This window comes from Phascolarctos cinereus, unplaced genomic scaffold (genome assembly GCF_003287225.1).
Source record: "Phascolarctos cinereus isolate Bilbo 61053 unplaced genomic scaffold, phaCin_HiC Scaffold_2;HRSCAF=192, whole genome shotgun sequence".
In the NCBI taxonomy this organism is placed as follows: domain Eukaryota; kingdom Metazoa; phylum Chordata; class Mammalia; order Diprotodontia; family Phascolarctidae; genus Phascolarctos; species Phascolarctos cinereus.
In genome coordinates this window covers 141,077,420-141,094,762 of record NW_027555625.1, presented here as the reverse complement: position 1 = coordinate 141,094,762, position 17,343 = coordinate 141,077,420, and the positions used below count along the sequence as shown (strand labels likewise).

General features: G+C 44.7%; 1 protein-coding gene across 3 annotated transcripts in view; it reads right to left on the bottom strand.

Moving 5' to 3' along the window:
- The window catches only part of SLC39A14 (solute carrier family 39 member 14), a 60,887-nt gene extending 44,384 nt beyond the window's left edge, over positions 1-16,503 (bottom strand). For 2 of the 3 annotated variants that reach the window (XM_020975705.2, XM_020975706.2), the window contains exons 1-2: positions 16,369-16,451; positions 15,981-16,081 (exon numbers count right to left, since the gene is read on the bottom strand). In XM_020975705.2, the coding sequence (XP_020831364.1) occupies positions 15,981-16,064 (84 nt within the window). In that variant the 5' untranslated portion in view covers positions 16,065-16,081; positions 16,369-16,451. Of the gene's footprint in view, positions 1-15,980; positions 16,082-16,368 lie in introns of all 3 variants that reach the window. The other variant, XM_078149642.1, reaches the window with a different exon arrangement.
- Positions 16,504-17,343: the final 840 nt, after the last annotated feature.

Genomic DNA, 17,343 nt, shown 5'->3' with positions numbered 1-17,343 from the left:
TCAAATGAAAAATAGCCACTACTTGACTAAGTTTTTCCTATCCCTAGAAAGCCTAGAAAGGCAGTAACTTTATTTTTTAAATTTTTTTAGCCTATGTATGAATCAATCAACAAGCACTTATTTACGGACCTACTATATGCCAGGTGGGGCAGCTAGCTGGCACAGTGGATAGAGTGCCAGGCCTTGAGTCAGGAAGATTCACCTCCCTGAGTTCAAATCTGGCCTCAGGTAGCTGTGGAACCCTGAGCAAGTTACTTAACATCGACTGTCTCAGTTTCCTCATCTATCAAGTGAGCTGGAGAAGGAAATGGCAAACCACTCCAGTATTTTTGCCAAGAAAACCCTAAATGGGGTCACAAAGACTCAGACAGGACTGAATAACAACAATAATAAAATGTGTTAGCCATTGTGCTAAGAACTTTAGATACAAAGAAAGGCAAAAAAAAAAGTTCCTATCTTTAAGGAGCTCACATTCTAATGGGGGACAAAAACATGCAAATACTCAACAAACAAGATAATAACAGAATGGCGGGCAGCTGGGTGGCACAGTGGATAGAGCAACGGCCCCTGAAGTCAGGAGGACCTGAGTTCAAATCCAGAATCCAAATACTTGACACCTACTAGCTATGTAACCCTAGGAAAGTCACTTAACCCCAATTGCCAAATATAATAATGATGATGATAATAATAATAACAATAATAGCAGAATGGAATGGAGATAATCAGACAGAAAGGCTTTCTACAGATGGTGAGACTTGAAGGAAGCCAGGTAAGCCGGGGGGGGGGGCGGCACGGAGATAAAGAGGGAGAGAATACCAGATATGGTCAGCCAGTCTGAAGATGGAGTGTTGGAGATCGGAATAATGAGGAGGCCAGCATCACTAAGTCTGTAGAGTATATGGATGGGAGGAAGGTGTGGGATAACTGGAGAGCTAGGAAGGGGCCAGGTTATGAAGTATTTAGGAGCCACTCCAGCTACCCAAACTGTTGCATAAGACTTCTAATTGGTCACCTTGCCTTAAGGTTCTCCCCACTCCATCCATAATCTGCTCAGTTGATAACGTGGTCTTCCTAAACTTCAGTCTCACCATGCCACTCTCCCAAGCAATAAACTCCAGTGGCTCCCTCTTATTTCCAGGATCAACTATAAAATCTTCTGTTGGTATTTAAAGCCCTTCACAACCTGTCCCCTTCCTACCTTTCCAGTCTTCTTTCACCTCTATCCCTTTCACAAACTCTAGCAACAGCTCCACTGGTCTATTTACTGTTGCTCCCACATACCACTCTATATGGTAACTCCATGAATTTGTCCTCACTGTCCCCATACCTGATATGCTCCCCCTCCTCACCTCCCCTTCTTAGCCTTTCTAGCTTCCTCCAAGATGCAGCTCAAATTTCACATTCTGCAGGTCTTTCCAGGTTCCCCACATCGCTAGGGACTTCCCTCTGAGATTCACCTGCCTCTACTCTATATATCCTATATTGTACACAGTTGTCTCCCCCATTAGAATGTGAGTTCCTTGAGGGCAGACACAAGAGGCTTTTCATAGAAGGTGAGCTTTTAGCTGAGACTTGAAGAAAGCCATGGACTTAATAAATGCTAGTTGACTTGACTTGGCCAGGAATGCTAGGAGGCAGAAATGAGGAAGGAGAGAATTCCAGGCAGGAGGGACAGCCAGTGAAATTAGATTCCAAACTCTGAATCGGATGGTCTTAAAGAGTTGCTATGACCTAATATTTCATTATCTTGTGGTCAGCCTGCTGATAAGCAACTAAATCCTTGGAAAACATACAACCTGTCCTTGGGCTCATACTTTTCCCTCCAGTCTGGGAACCACGATTGAAAAGTTCCATCAGTTTGCTATAGCCTTTGAAACACAGGGGTCACTCTTGCTATTATGATGCACAGGAGGAGGATTTTAGTGGAATAAGACAATTTGTTGAAGAATGAATAATATATAGAAGTATACTTAGAAAAGTTGAAGTTGACACTAGTTGCTATTGCAAAATATTAGTTGATGGTCTGGAATTTAAACATAACTTGAATGCTCAGAATCCAAGGCCTATGGCCAAAGGAGTCTCTTGACTTGGGGCTTCTACTCTTAGGAATAGCATTCTGCTAAGAGCACGCAGCCTGGGGGGTATCTTGGGCTCACTGGAACTTGGTTACTTTTTGCCTGTCCTGTCCTAAAAAGGAACCTTCTGGCAACGTGGACCAGAAAGTTTATACAAGATAACTTCTCCAGACATTTTGGCCTCTCTGTATCAGAATCTGTCAGTCTTTAACTCTACCTAGATGTATACTTACAGCCAATTCTCCCTTAGTTCTCAGTAACAATTGAGGGTGGGTGGAGGACAGGTCATTTCAATTCACAGGCAACCCCACTCCCATATATCCATTTCAATCCACAGGCTCTAGTTTGGTGAAAATCAGGGGAATTAGGTCAGGACTTTAGACAGAAAGTACTTATAAATAAGGGTTAAACAAAATTCAATTTGTTTCAATTAAACATACTTATTGAGTATCTATTTTATGCAAAAAGCCTGAGAAAGACTGCATGACTATCTTCCAAGGCCGAGCTTAGATAAATCTGGGGAGGTTGATAACTAGGTTGACTATAGGGTGATGAATTTTTTGGCCACAGCAACTACCCTAAACCACCTAATAAGTCATGTAAGTGTTAGTGGAAGAAGTACTCTACCAAAAAACTGTATAAGAGAAGAAAGTGACTAAATCATTCACACCCTTTGACCCAGAGATGCCACTGCTGGGCATATACCCTGAGGAGTTCCAAGGTGAAATGTATACCACAAGTTAGTTTTTGTGATAGTGAAGAACTAGATATGAAGTGGGAACCCACTGATTGAGGAATAAACAAACTGATGTTTGTCATTACACTGAAACTGCTCTCTCCAAAGTTATTAGTGATCTCCTAATTGCCAAATCCAATGACCTTTTCTCAGCCCGCATCCCCTTTGACCTCTCTGCAGCCTTTGACACTGTGGATCACTCTCTTCTCTCTAGGTTTTTTGGAATACCACTCTCTCCTGGTGCTACTCCTACCTAACTGCTCCTTTTCTGTCTCCTGCGCTGTATCCTCCTCCAGCTCAAGCCCTCTATCCCTACGTGTCCCTCGGGGCTCAGTCCTGGTCCATCTTCTCTCCTCTCTGTACTACTTCACTTGGTGATCTGAACAGCATCCATGGAGTTAATTACCATCTTTATGCTGATGACTCTCCAATCTTTCTGACCTGCCCCAATCTTTCTGTTGATCTCCAATCTGCCATCTCCAACTGTCTTTCAGGCATGTTGAACTGGATTTCTAGTAGACACCTTAAACTCATCATGTCCAAAACACAACTCAATACCTTTCTCCCTAAATCCACCCCCACTCCTACTTTCCCTATTACTGTAAAGGGCAACACCATCCAGTCCCTCAGGCTCACAACTCAGGAGTCACCTGGATTCCTCACTATCTCTCATCCCCCATATTCAAGCTGTTTCCAAAACCTGTAGATTTCACCTTTGCAACATCTCTCAAATACACCCCCTTCTCTCCTCTGACATCGACACTACTTTGGTACAGGTCCTTATCACCTCACACTTGGACTACTGCAATAGCCTGCTGGTGGGTATGCCTGCCTGCCTCAAGTCTCTCCCCACTTCAATCCATCCTCCATTCAGCCACTAAAGTGATCTTCCTAAAGCACAACTGCAACTATATCAAACCCCTCTCCACCCCACCCCCAACACTCAATAAACTCCAGTGGCTCTCTATTGCTTCCAGGAGCAAATACAAAATGCTCTGTTTGGCATTCAAAACCTTTCATAACCTAGCCCCCTCCCACCTTCCCAGTCTTCTTACACCCTACTCCAAAAAAGGTGCTTTTCTACTCGGTGGCACTGGCCTCCTGGCTGTTCCACCAACCAGACACTCCATTCTCTGCCTGTCCCAAATGCCTGGAACGCTCACTTTCTTCCGCTCTAACTACTGACCTCCCTGGCTTCCTTTAAATCCCAACTAAAATCCCACCTTCTACAGGAAGCCTTCTCCAAACTCTCTTAATTACAGTGCCCTTCCTCTTTAATTATTTCTTATTTTTCCTACATATAGCTTTGTACATATTTGTTTGCACATTGACTCCCCCATTATATTAGAAGCTCCATCAGGGCAAGGACTGTATTTTATCTCTATTTGTATCCCCAGGGCTTAGCATAGAGCCTGTCCCATAGTGTTTAATAAAATGCTTATTGAATGAATGAATGAATACATATGAATGCAATCAAATAGTGTTATGAAAAATAACAAATATGAGAAATTCAGAGAAACATGGGAACTGATGTAAAGGAGAAAAAATATATACAGAAGGAAAAATATTAATATTGAAGAAGAAAATATTAATAATAAAAATATTGAAGAAGAAAATATTAATAATAAAACTGTTTTCTGAATTTAGGCACCAGTCTGCCAAAAAGTGTTTTTATTTATCATTAATCTATATCTATTTCAAAAGAAAGGAAAAAGGAGATTTTTAATATGCTTCCCCAATGACAGCAATAATGCAAATGGAAAGGATTTTAAAAAAACCAAGTGTGTGTGTGCTATATAGCAGTAATAGCTAATCCTGGAGGGAGAGAATAGGAAAATGGAAAGAACTATGGAATTTGAAGGCCGATCGAAGCATATTATTTGCTATTGTTTTTTTCTTCTGTTGTGTTTTGTTTCCTCCTTCTAGTGATTCCTCCTATTGGTCCTAATTCTTCCTTACAACATCACTAATATGAAAATATGTTTAATAAGAATGTATATGTATAGCCTATATCAGATTTCAGACTGTCTTGGGAAGAGAGGTTGGGAGGGAGGGGCAGAAAAATTTTAAACTCAAAAGCTTATGGAAGTGATTGTTGATAAATCAAAATAATAAAAAAAAAGAAATAGGAAAATGTACTACCTACCATTCTTTTGTTGGAGAGGTGGGAGACAATGGGTAGTAATGTCAAATACAATATCAACATGCAGTTTAGTTGGTTTTGTTTCACTGGTGTTTTGTTTTGTTTCATTTTTTGGTCTTTGATCCTAAGGAAAGTTCACAAGGCAGAGGTTGGGGAAGAAGAGCCAAGGGGGAGGGATTTATCTGGAAATGACTGTTTTGTTAAAACAAAAAGGATCAATAAAACTTTATAGAAAGGTGCAATTCATTATGCCAAGCCTGAGATATAGCAGTCAATAAGGTTCTCCCTTCCCACAAAGGACCAATGAAGTATCTGGAGTGGTACTGACTATATATTTGACTAGGGGAAAAGGAATAGTCAGGACTTGGAACTAGGGAAAGGTCACTTTAAGCATTAGAAGAAATGATAGTAGAGTGAAGATAGGTGAGGAAAAACCACCACAGGGGAGCTGGAGAAGAAGCCGGTTTTCTAATTGGGAAAGAACTAAATCAATGCTAATTCCCAGCACCTTCAACATACTAGCCAATGGGTGAGGGTGGAGAGGGAGATACTTGATTCTGACACGTGGTCCCTGCAGCTGGAGCCAAGGACTTACTTTATTATCTCTTTTCCCTGGCAGTCTTTTTTCTAGACCTACTTGCAAAATTCCATGGCTTTCTGCAACTCTTTTCTCCCCGTTTCCCACCCTCCCTAAGGGGAAGGTGCTGACAGCAGTGATTTGCTACAAGGGGAAGGATAATGTCAAGGACAGTATGACCTTGATGGCTAGATCCCTGAATGACAGAGGGCACACCTGGGCTTTGGCCAATTCAGATCGACCAGAACAGTCAAACATGTGACTTGTCCCTGAGGCCAGAACTAGAGGGACAATGACAAGGTGAAAGTGGTAAAGTACTATCACAGAGTGGAAGAGGGGAAGATAATAAGCATTTATTAAGTGCCTACTGTGTACCAAGCACTATATGAATATTATCTCTGATACAGTGAGAAAAAATGCTGTATATGGAGTCAACGGATGTGTTTCTAAATCCCCACTTACTTCCTCCATGATTTGGGGCAAGTCACTTAACTTGAGACCCCGGGTTCCTCAGCTGTAAAACAAAAGGTTTGGACTAGACGACCTCTAGGATCCCTTCTGCTCTTACCCTACGACCCTCAGTTGCTTCTCTCTGGGCCTCAGTTTCCCCCTTTATAAATGCAAAGGTAAAGCTAAATGACTTTCCAAGTCCTTTTTAGCTCCGATATTCCATATTTTATGATTCTATGTGCTATAGAAAAAACAGACACATTGTTAGTGGAGATGATCATTGGTCCAGCCGTTCTGGAAGGGCCAAGTATTCAAAATCTGGAAGTATGCAAAGAAAGAGGGGTAGTTAGGTGGTACAGTGGATAGACTGTTAGGAGCACACAGTCAGGAAGATCTGAGTTTGAGTGTGGCCTCAGACACTTACTAGCTATGTGACCCTGGGCAAGTCACTTAACCCTGTTTGCCTCAGTTTCCTCACTGTAAAATGAACTAGAGAAAGAAATGGCAAACGACTCCATGTGTTTGCCAAGAAAACCCCAAATGGGGTCATGAGGAGTTGGATACAACTGAAACGACTGAACAAATGCAAAGAGAGTAACTAAAGTATCCCTGTCCTTTGGCCCAGAGATCCTAGGCTAGGAAAATACCCCAGAAAGGTCAAAGACAAAGCTCCACCTAAGAAGCCAGAATGTTTACATCAGCACTTTGTGTAGTAGCCAAACAAATGTCCATCAGCAGAAGGAATGACTAACCAAACTGTGATTCAGGGAGGGAAGGGAACAGAAAAAAACAAGTCTATGAAGACAGAGAAGCTTGGGAAGACTTCCATGAATGAACCTTATGCGAACTTAGGGAAGAAGAACCAGGAAAGCAATATACAAAATGTAAATAGAAAAAACTAACTAAATAAGCAAATAAAGAAATGAACATGCTGCCTAATTATAATGATCAAGCCTGACCCTGAAGAAGAGGAGAAAATGTACCTCCCTTTCTGTTTTAGGGGGAGGATATGGAAGGGGTATCAAACCCTGTCACATTCGTTTCTCTTTCTAATTTTGTTACAAGAGATGAATCTCTAAGGAGGGGAAGAATAAATTTGGAAAAGGAAGGTGATATGACAACAAAAGCTATCGATTAAACTCTGTGTGTATGTGTGTGTGTGTGTGTGTGTGTGTGTGTGTGTGTGTGTGTGTTCAGGTCCTAGCCGACTAAAAAGCATCCTATTACCTGAAGCCAAGAAGCCAATACCAAGTTCTAGCAACCAAGAGATTCCAGAAGTGGAAATCAAGATACTAAAGCCCTACACTACCCGTGATAGGTGTTCAACAAATATCTGTTGCCTCTGTTCCAAGTTGGAGCGGAAACCAGTTGTACACATGGCTAGCTCTCATGTCTACAAGTGAGACAGTATATGGGTGACTGAACTTAAGAGGAACGGAGAAAAGAGAAAAAGGGGGTCAGTGAGCATCAATTAACAAGCATTTCTCATGTGAAGACAAAAGTGAAAACAGTCGCTTTCCTTCAAGAAGTTTACTTTCCCTGCAGAGGAAATAGGGAGTAAACCCTTGCTGAAGTTACAGAGAGAAGGAGAATGTAAGCTCTCTTATGAAGTGGCAAAAATTTCATTGGGATTACAAGGCCCTTCTTTGTCAAAATGCTTTCAAACACTGGCATGGGAGAGGCAGGTGAACTGAGCCCTCTCCTTTCCAGGGCTCCAGCAGGGCACAGAGAAAAAAGTAAAGAGATTTGGAGTTCAAGGAGACATAAGAAAGCTCTGCTCCTTATTACTTGTGTGAACTTGAGCAAATCCCTTAAAGACTCTGGGACTCAGCCTCTTCATCTGTAAAATAAGGCACCATCTTATTTAGTCTTCAAAATGGCCCCATGGCAGGTGGGTTCAAGTCAATGGTGAGAAACCAAGTCTCCAGTTAAATCAATACCTCCCAGGGTTGCTTTGAGGTTCAAATGAGATGATAATTGTCAAGTGCTTAGCATAGTACCTGGCATATAGTAAATGCTATATACATGTTAGCTACTACAATAATAACATCAAATTATTATTCATATCATCATTAACTTATATTGATTAAACTCCAATAATAAGTATTTATTAGTTTATTTTATTATTTATAATTTAAATCAACAGACTATAATGTTAACATGGTATCCAATAATTAATCAACAATTTAATATTAATATAATTTAAATATATATTTTTTATAATATATCCTTGATTGTCCATTAGTATTAATTATAATAATTTGTGTTTATTGTCATAATCACAATTCATATTATTGTTATCATCATCATCATTAAACACAAACCAAGCACTGTGCTAAGTGCTAGAGATACAAAGAAGGGCAGAAGACAACCCCTGCCCTCGAGGAGCTCACAGTCTAATGGGGAAGACCATATGCAAACAGCTATGTTTAAACAGGCTAAATAAAGGTTAAATTGGAGATAATCACAGAAGGAAGGCACTGGCAGTGAGGGGGATCAGGAAAGACTCTTTGTAGAAAAGGTGGAGTGTTAACTGGGGACCTGAGGAAAGCCAGAAAGGGGAGATAAAGGAAAGAACTCCAGTGATGGGACAAGGCCAGTGAGAAGACTGAGTTGGGAGTGTCTCGGGCTCCCAAGTTCAGGGCTACTTTTCACAATCCCATAATTATTACCTCAGAAATCTACCAAAGGGTAGGCTGAGAGGTACATTAGCTGTTCTTTCCCCTCCCCCCCATCTACTTATTTGCTCATTTATTTGTTTATTGAGGAGTTTTGATGCCCCATGCAGAGCATGGATTCACAGTGTGCTCATCTACATTATCAAACATCTTATTAAACCACTGAATGTTAGAGCTAGGCAGTCTTAGAGTTCATTTACCCCAACCTCTTCATATAAAAGTACAGAGAGAAGAGCTTGCCTAAATTCACAAAGCTCATTAGCACCAGAGCACTGGACTTGTACTCCAAGGCCAATATGCATTATATGATCTAACACAGAGTAAAAATATTGTGGATTCAAATTCAGTTCAATAGATTAGTTGCTCTTGATATCTATAGAACTAATTTCAAGGTTCCCTTTGTCTCCCCTCTGGCCTCAAGAATTCTGAAGCCAAGTGGGACAAGACTGTTGTTTTAAATAAATGTAGTTGGTGGGGAAAGGAGGAGAAGGAATATATAAATATCAATGGTGCCCAGTCATCAAACACTATTGACAGAGAGCTTGTAATGCACTGATGCTGGTTCTTGGAATCAGTCTTCAACTGTACCCTCAAAGACCTCAGTCTAGTAGGGTAGCCAAGAAAAGCATTTATGTAATCTGATGTACAGATTAACATGGTGAGTACAGCTCCCGGCTAGGGATGGAGCTGAGTGCAGTTAATACAAGGAGGCTTCCTGGAAGACTTGAAGGAGGTGGGCTTGTATTTAAGGTGGAGAGGAAGGCAATTGGTTTGAAAGCACAAACCAGGCTGTTCTGGTGAATCTAAGAGGTTTGAGAGGGGTGAAATGGTTGGCAGATCTAGTCCAGGTGGTGTACAGTCATGGATGCACAGAAGTTAGTGGAAAGAGATGGGGAGTCACCAGTTTAGTGTCTATTATGCGCTAGGCATTATCTTGATCACTGGGGATACAAAGACAGGCCAAAAAAAAAAAGTCCTATTCTCATGGAACTCATGGTCTAATGGGAGAGACATCATGCAAGCAAGTAGGGATAAGTAAGACGTACACTGGAAAAATTGGTGATAATCAACAGAGGGAAGGCACTGGGACATTAATGAGGATGTTGTCCAGTGGTGACTGACTCTTGGTGACTCCATTGGGAGTTTTCTTGGCAAAGATACTGGAGTGGTTTGCCATTTCCTTCTCCAACTCATTTTACAGATGAAGAAACTGAGGCAAACAGTTTGCCCAGGGTCACATAGCTAGTAAATTTCTGGGGCCAGATTTGAACTCAGAAAGATGAGTCTTTCTGACTCTAGGCCTGGCACTTTATCCACTGCGCAACCTAGCTGCCCTAAGGGGGAATAGGGAAAGACTTCCAGGAGGAGGTGGGAGTTTATTGGAGACTTGAAGTAAGCCAGGGAAGCCAGAAGGGAAAGATGAAAAGGGAGAGTTCCAGACATGGGGGGACTAGTGAAAATACCCACAGCCAAGAGATGGAATATCGTGTAGAAGGAATAGTACAGGACGTTGATTCCTAGTCACCAGAGGGTTAAGATGAACAGGTCAGACGGTCAAAGCATTTTGATATCTGATGTGTTTAAAGTTCCAAGTTTAAAGATCCAAGTGTTTAAAGTTTTGGCTTAGTCAGCTAGGTGGCTCAGCAGGCAGATGGCTGGACCTAGAGTCAAGAAGCCCTGAGTTCAAATTAGACCTTGGACACTTACTAGCTATATGACCCTGGGCAAGTCACTTAACCATTGATTGCCTTAGTTTTCTCAACAGTAAAAAGTGGAAATAATAGCATTTAGCTACTTTCCAGGGTGGTTGTGAGGATCAAGAGAGATAATCTTTGTAAAGCACTTTGTAAACCTTAAAGTGCTTTAACAAACTCTAGCTATTATTATGTGGAAGAGGGTTTAGACTGCAGGGAATCCCAGAATTTCTGATTTAGTCCCATCCTCAACCAGATCAAGAATTCCCTCTTCAGTAAACACTAATCCAGTCTCCAATCACTAGAAGACCTCCCCTGACAGGACGCAAGAAGCCTGTCCCCACTTGTAGGCATTCAAGTACAACCGAAGTAATTACAACCTTCAAGGCTCTAAGGTGGGCACTAAAGGAGGTACAGAGAAGAGGACCATGCTGGGCAGCCTCCACACAGTCCATACAGGCTGAGAATGCACATAAAACATTTTGTCCCACGTGGCCCCAGAGGGCAGAACAATAGGTCGAGTAAGTGTGATAGGCAGACCTCAGCTCCACACAAGGAACCTTTCCAGTTTCCAGGAGTAGATTAGTCCAAAATCTGAATGGGCAGAGACTGCCTCAGGGGAGGGAGTGGGGACTTCCAGCGGAGGTTGGACCTTTACTTATCAGTGGTGGTGGTAGGAGACCTATTAGCCTGCAGCTGTTCCCCTCTTCATTTCTGAGATTCTTTGAGCGCTTTTGTATTGTTCCCTAGCTCAAAATCTTTGCAGCTCCAATTCTTGGAGTTATCTTCAGAACCTTAAGGAGACACTTAAAAAAAAAACAAAACAAAAAAACCCAACACCACAAAATCCCCTGAACAATGACTTTGAATACGTAGCCAGGACTAATGGGAAAAGGTGGGCATCTCTCTCAGCACAGGCTTCAGAGCAGAGGACAGGAAGCAACTAGCAAAACTTTATTCCTGCTCAGATTCTGTTGTTGCTATCAGGATGCTTTCTAAGCAGAATTTGATTACTTGGACGGCCCCCTTCCAAGGAAAAAAGGCATTTTCCTTCCATAAAATATTGACTTTTTTGGTATAGGTAAATCTGTTTTTTAGGAAAGTCAGAACAGCACGAACCATTTTCTCCAGTGCCATTCACTCCCTGATAAGGTGATTGGGGATTCAGGCACCCAAAGATTTGGAGACCAAATCTTGGAATATAGACTCAGACAACCTGGAAGGTGTCCTTGACCACTAGCCCAACAGCTCTTGAGGCAAAGACAGCATTTCTCTATGCATAACCATCAATAATCAGGACCTAGCAAACCATTATTAGGCCAGGCTCCTACCTTACCTTTCTTGCTGTACCACTTACAAATCCTCTACGCAATCTTTCTGCTCTAGACCAACTGGACTAATTCTCCATTCCCTGAACATACGTTCAATTCATCAAGTTTTTATTAAATATCTATTACATGCTAGGCCCTTGGTGAGATGCTGAGAACACTAGGACAAGAACCCATGCCCCAAAGTGTCCATTCTACTGCAATACCTTTTACCACATCGCCCCTTGCCCTTTTCCTGTATCAGTCCGTCCACCAGAAATGTCCTCCCTCCTCCTCTCCTCCTATCTAAATGCTCCCCCTCTATCAAGGCCTGGGCTTATACCCCACCTTCACCCCACAAAAGCACCTAAGGTGACCCTGATCCTTCCAGAAGTGAGGGTGTAGGAGATAAAGAAAGGCATGACGGAAGTTCAGGGTAACACAGCAATGGGTCTACTCCTAACCAGCCTCCTACAGGGAGGAAAACAGGGGAATGTGCTCTGATCTATTTCTTCAGAGATCCTTTATCAGAAGGTGGCAAGAGATTTGTGGCAGATTCTCTGGAGACCTTGGGCTAGGGTGAAGGTCAGGGAGGAAGTTCTTAAAACCAGAGCATGATTTGCCTTGGGTCACCACTGAATCAGCCAAGAAAAGATGACCAAAATCCTCAGGGAGGAAGGCCAGGCTGTGGACACTCTGCAGGACATATGTGAGAGAAGAGGCCAAGCAGGCAGGCGGAGGCAGCCTACCCTTCCCCATAAATGAGAACATTCTACTTCTGAGTCTCTTCTCCACATCTCTCACCCACTCCTCTCTGAGTGTCCACATCCTACTCATCCTTTCTGGGTAAGCTCAAGTCCTAATTCCCCTAAAGTCTTCCCTGAAGGCCCAACCCATGCTAACCCCTCTGAATCACTCAGGCACTTAACCACTGCCTGGATTACTCATTGGGTATTTGACCTGTACTGCCCTTGTGATGCCCAATCCTGCTTTTTAGCTTTTACTCTACATGGAAAGTATGTACACCTTGTCTGATGTGAGAGTGACCTTGGGTCCACTATGCAAGCTCAGGCAGGCCCTACCAAGTTGGAAAGGATTTCAGAACAGGCCTGGTGCCTATACCCCAAAGAGATCAAAGAAAGGAAAAGAACCTGTAGGCACTAAATTACTTAAAGCAGCTTTTTAGGTGGCAAAGAACTGGAAACTAAAGGCATGCCCACCAAGTGGAGAATGGCTCAACAAATGAAGGCACGTGAATGTAATGGAATATCATTGCACTGTAAGAAATGACACAAAGGATGACTTCAGAGAAGCCTGCGAAGACTTCTGTGAATTAACGAAGAATGAAGTGAGCAGAACCAGGAGAATAAACAATATTGTAAAGACAAATAACTTCAAAAAACTTAAGAATACAGATCAGTTTGGAGACAATCATTCTCAGGTTGGCCACAAGGTGAGGAATTTTTCAGGCACCATGGCGCAGCAAAAAAGCAGTGGACTTGGGGCAGGGAAAACCTGGGTTCAAATCCTACCTCCAACCCTTTCTAGCTGAGTGAACATAGGCAAACTGCTCGCCCTCTCAGTTTGTTTCCTCCTCTGTAAAATGGGAATAATAAAACCTGTAGTGACTAACTTACAGGGTGGTCATGAAACACTTATGTGATAATGTCTTTACATTTACTTTCCAAACCAAATGCCAATTATGATTGTTAATATCAAGCACAGTGCCTGGCACATAGAAGGCACTTAATAAATGTTTATTGAATACTATCTACTACTGCCCAAAGGTTCTGAGACCTGCCCTGGTGAAGGGAGCAATCACACTGAAGAAGTCACAGATCCCAGAAGTACTTAAAATATAGATGTGTGCTTCACGTCTCCCTCCTCTCCTCTTCCTGCTCCTTTCTCTCCCCTACCCCCAACAAAAGATTGTAAATTTCTTCTCTCACTGCCCATCACAAGAGTACACAGAAGCTTTTCCACACTGAATGAATGAACAGGAGTGGCTAGGTGGCACAGTGGATAGAGCACCGGCCCTGAAGTCAGGAGGACCTGAGTTCAAATCTGGCCTCAGACCAAACACTTGACACTTACTAGCTGTGTGACCTTGGGCAAGTCACTTAACCCCAACTGCCTAAAAAGTAAAAAAAAAAAAGCTTCTGAATGAACAAACAAATGAGCATAAGCCACTGAGGTGGTGGGTTACCACTTCCCCTCTTCCTGAGAGAGCTTCCTTCTGCAGTCCCACTACTGATGCTCTCTGACTGGAGTTGCTGACCTGGTCCTCCCACATGGACGTGCACTGCTGCCTTACCTTCTAGCTGCCCTCCTGAGTCAGCTCTATCCTGTTGCCTCTGTTTATTTTGCCACACTCTTGGGAACAGGGAAAGGGGGACAAAAGCATGCTGGGCTGAGCAGGAAGCGATCTTTTGGAGGAAGAGAAAATCTCCAGATCCTGAACTTTCTGTCCCCATCACCTCAGACTAAAGGAAGGGGCTGGCAATCTCTTTTCTTATCCCTTTCCCAAAAGAGAAGCTCCTAACCCACGTCTCTTACTACCAGTCATCCAGCACAGCTTAAGAGAAGCTTTACTTCCATGGGCAAAAACATTAGACAAAGAAACTGATCACACAACTAGGAGCAAGAATTCCTGGTTCTAGTTACTAACTGCTACATGACTCCACCCTGTCTCTCCTTTCTTGACTCAGAAGAAATGTTCCCTTAAGCCTAACCCCATATCTTATTTCCAGGGGTTGTTCTGATTTCAAATGATCATAAATAATAAGATTTATTCCTTTGAAGGATCTTAGGTATGTAAGAAATCAGTCAATTCACTCTATGTTGATAAAGTAGCCATGCCTTATGCTAGACACTGAGATAATCTCACTGTAACTCCCTCATTTTTTTCAGATGAAGAGAAATTGAGGTCCAGAGAGGTATCAAAGATCAAGGGATTGTAGATTCGGAGCTGAAAAGGACTTTGGAGGCTATCTATACAACCCAGGAATTTTACAGAGGAGGAAACACAAGCCCAGGACAGTTACATGACTTGTCCAAGACCATACAGATAGCAAGTAGCACAATCAGGATTCTAATCCATGTTCCCTTACTCCTGTTCTAATTTAGCACTCTCTCCACTGTAGGCCACACCGTCTAAAGCCAAAATTAGAACCCAGCTCTCTTGCCTTCCAATGACTAGGGATGGGTTCACTTCCCTAACAGCCCAGGAAGAAACAAAGAGCACTTGTTTGAAGGGGAAAAGAAATGACTTCTCATAATGAGGGCTTGCTACCTATAATCTGTATTCCACACAGCAGAGTCAGACTAGAGCTATTCTTGTAATTCTGCAGCCCCTTCCCCCACCCCCAAGGCCAGAGAAGAGGGCTCATAGTCTCCACTCCAAAACATACACCCAGAGTTATCTAAGTCACCTAGGCAACTCTATCAGCTGGCAACTCTGCTTGCTCAGGACCCTATCACCTCATTGGCAAGTTCCTCCTAAGGCTTGAGCCCAGCAGCTCTGGGAGAAGATGAGAAAGAGAAACTTTTCCTTAATTCAATTCATCAACACATTTTTATTAAGCCCCTATTAAGTTCAAGGCCAAGTGCCAAGTCCTGGGGTTACAAACATGGAAAATGACAGTCCCAGAGCTCATCCAACAAACATATATTAATTTCATATTAATGTGCCAAGTATCTGCTAGGCACTTACAGATTTAAAAAGTGTGAAAGCTTATATTCTACACAAAATTCGAAGAACCCATAGCCTGGGGGAGAAGTGAAAACCCAACACGTTGTCCCTTTGACCGGATACAAGGTAGAGTGTAATGTGGGCCAATGAGAACTCCAAAAAGCTATAGAAAAGAATGAGAAAGAACATTTTCAGCTGGGGGGAGTTGGGGAGGAGGTGACTGGGGAGAGGGGGAAACCAGGGAAGGCTACATGGAGGAGCCTTGAAAAGAGGATTCTTAAAGGCAGAGCTATTCCAGGCATGGGAACCCTGGCCTTCTTGGAAGCCTGATCCCCAGTGCACAAAATCCTAGGGGGTGGGGTGGTGGGCAGTGCCAGGCACACAGTAGGCGCTTAATAAACGTTTACTGAGTTGCATTGTGCCCCCGTGGGCTGCCCGAGGTCTGCTTCCTGGGCTCCCGGGCCGTCCTCTCGAGGACCGAGGTGGAAGGTTTGGGGGCAGCAGCATTCTCACATGGCTGGGAGGTGGCCCAGGCACAAAGAAGGCAGGAGGCTGGAGGCAGGGGCAGCAGCGGCAGCGGCAAGGTTGGAAATCAGAGCCTCAGGAAGCTACCTCCGAGAACTTCCTACCACGGACGAAGACGTGTCCGTCTCTCCCTCCTCTTCTGCCCTCTGCGCCCACGGGGACCGTCCAGTCCTGCCTGCGACATTCATCAGGGTCCACTGACAACCTGGGTACAGCGTGTACAGGTGAGGCGGCTGCTCCAGGCCACGGGCTGCCCCCCGCCCAGTCCCCTGCAGCATCTCCCCATCCCCCGGGGTCACGGGCGCGTCCCTGGCTCACGCGGTGCCCGGCTGTCTCCGCGCGGCGGGGAGGGCTCGGGACAACGGAGCAGCGGCTCCCCGGCTCCCCCTCCCGCCGCGATGCTCCCCCCTCCAGCGGGGAGCCCCAGGGGGCCGCCACGCGCGCCGTCTCCCGGGCCGAGCCCGCAGCCCGCCAGCCCGCTCGCTCGCTCACCTGCAGCTTCCGCGGCGCTGGCACCGGCTGGGCCCTCCGGGACCGCGGGGATGACAAGCGGCGGCGGCGGCGGCGGCAGATCTGCGCACTTCGACCGGCTGCAAGCTCGAACGCCCCCCCTTCCCCGCCCCCGACCCCCCCCGCCTGTCTCCTGCCACGGCGCGCATGCCCGACTATATACCCCGCGCGTCAGCAGCAAGGGGCCACCCACCGCGGAGCCCCGGCCCGGCCCCGCCCCTCCTCCCGGCCCCGCCCCGCGCCGCGCGCCCGGGAGAGCCCCGGAGGCTTGGAGAGCCGCGCGCCGGGCTCTGGGGGCCTCCCGCCGGGATGGGGGCATCGGCGCCCCGGAGCTTCGGCCCCGGCACTGACCGGGAGAGGAGCGACGCGTGTCTGTCCCCCAGCCCGTAGCACAGGGGCTGCTCTGGCAAAGAAAGGGTTAACCATGTGTGAGCTCCGCAGACTCGTGGTCCGTGAAGGTGGGCAACAAAATACGTAAGCCTGGGAGGTCTTGAGCGAATGTCCGCAATACCGAGGAGCCACCGGGTTACTTCCCCGTCTCTTGGTGATGCGAGTGTCGTGGTTACTCCCAAAATATGGGATGCTCTTTTCTCCGGCAGGAACGGGGGAGGAGAGGTTTAGCTGCACCATTCAATAAAACTACAGTAGGCTGGGTAACCCAAGCCTACCTTCTTTCAGCACCATCCTGGATTGTCACTGAAGATGATGCCAGCAGGTAGAGTTCGACCCAGCTCTATTTGGGGGGGAATACCCCAGTCAGATTTCAGTGCCTCCCTTTCCCCAAGACGCCTTTCTGCACCAGGAATTTTGGACTCACAGGTTCAGGCCCGAGTGGGTGCTTGACCTCCAGGAAGTTTATTTCTGCCTCAGGATATTTCTTAAAATTATTTTTATTTCATTTAATGTTTCCCAATTACATTTGAAAAAAATTGTGAGTTCCAAATTCTCTCACTCCCT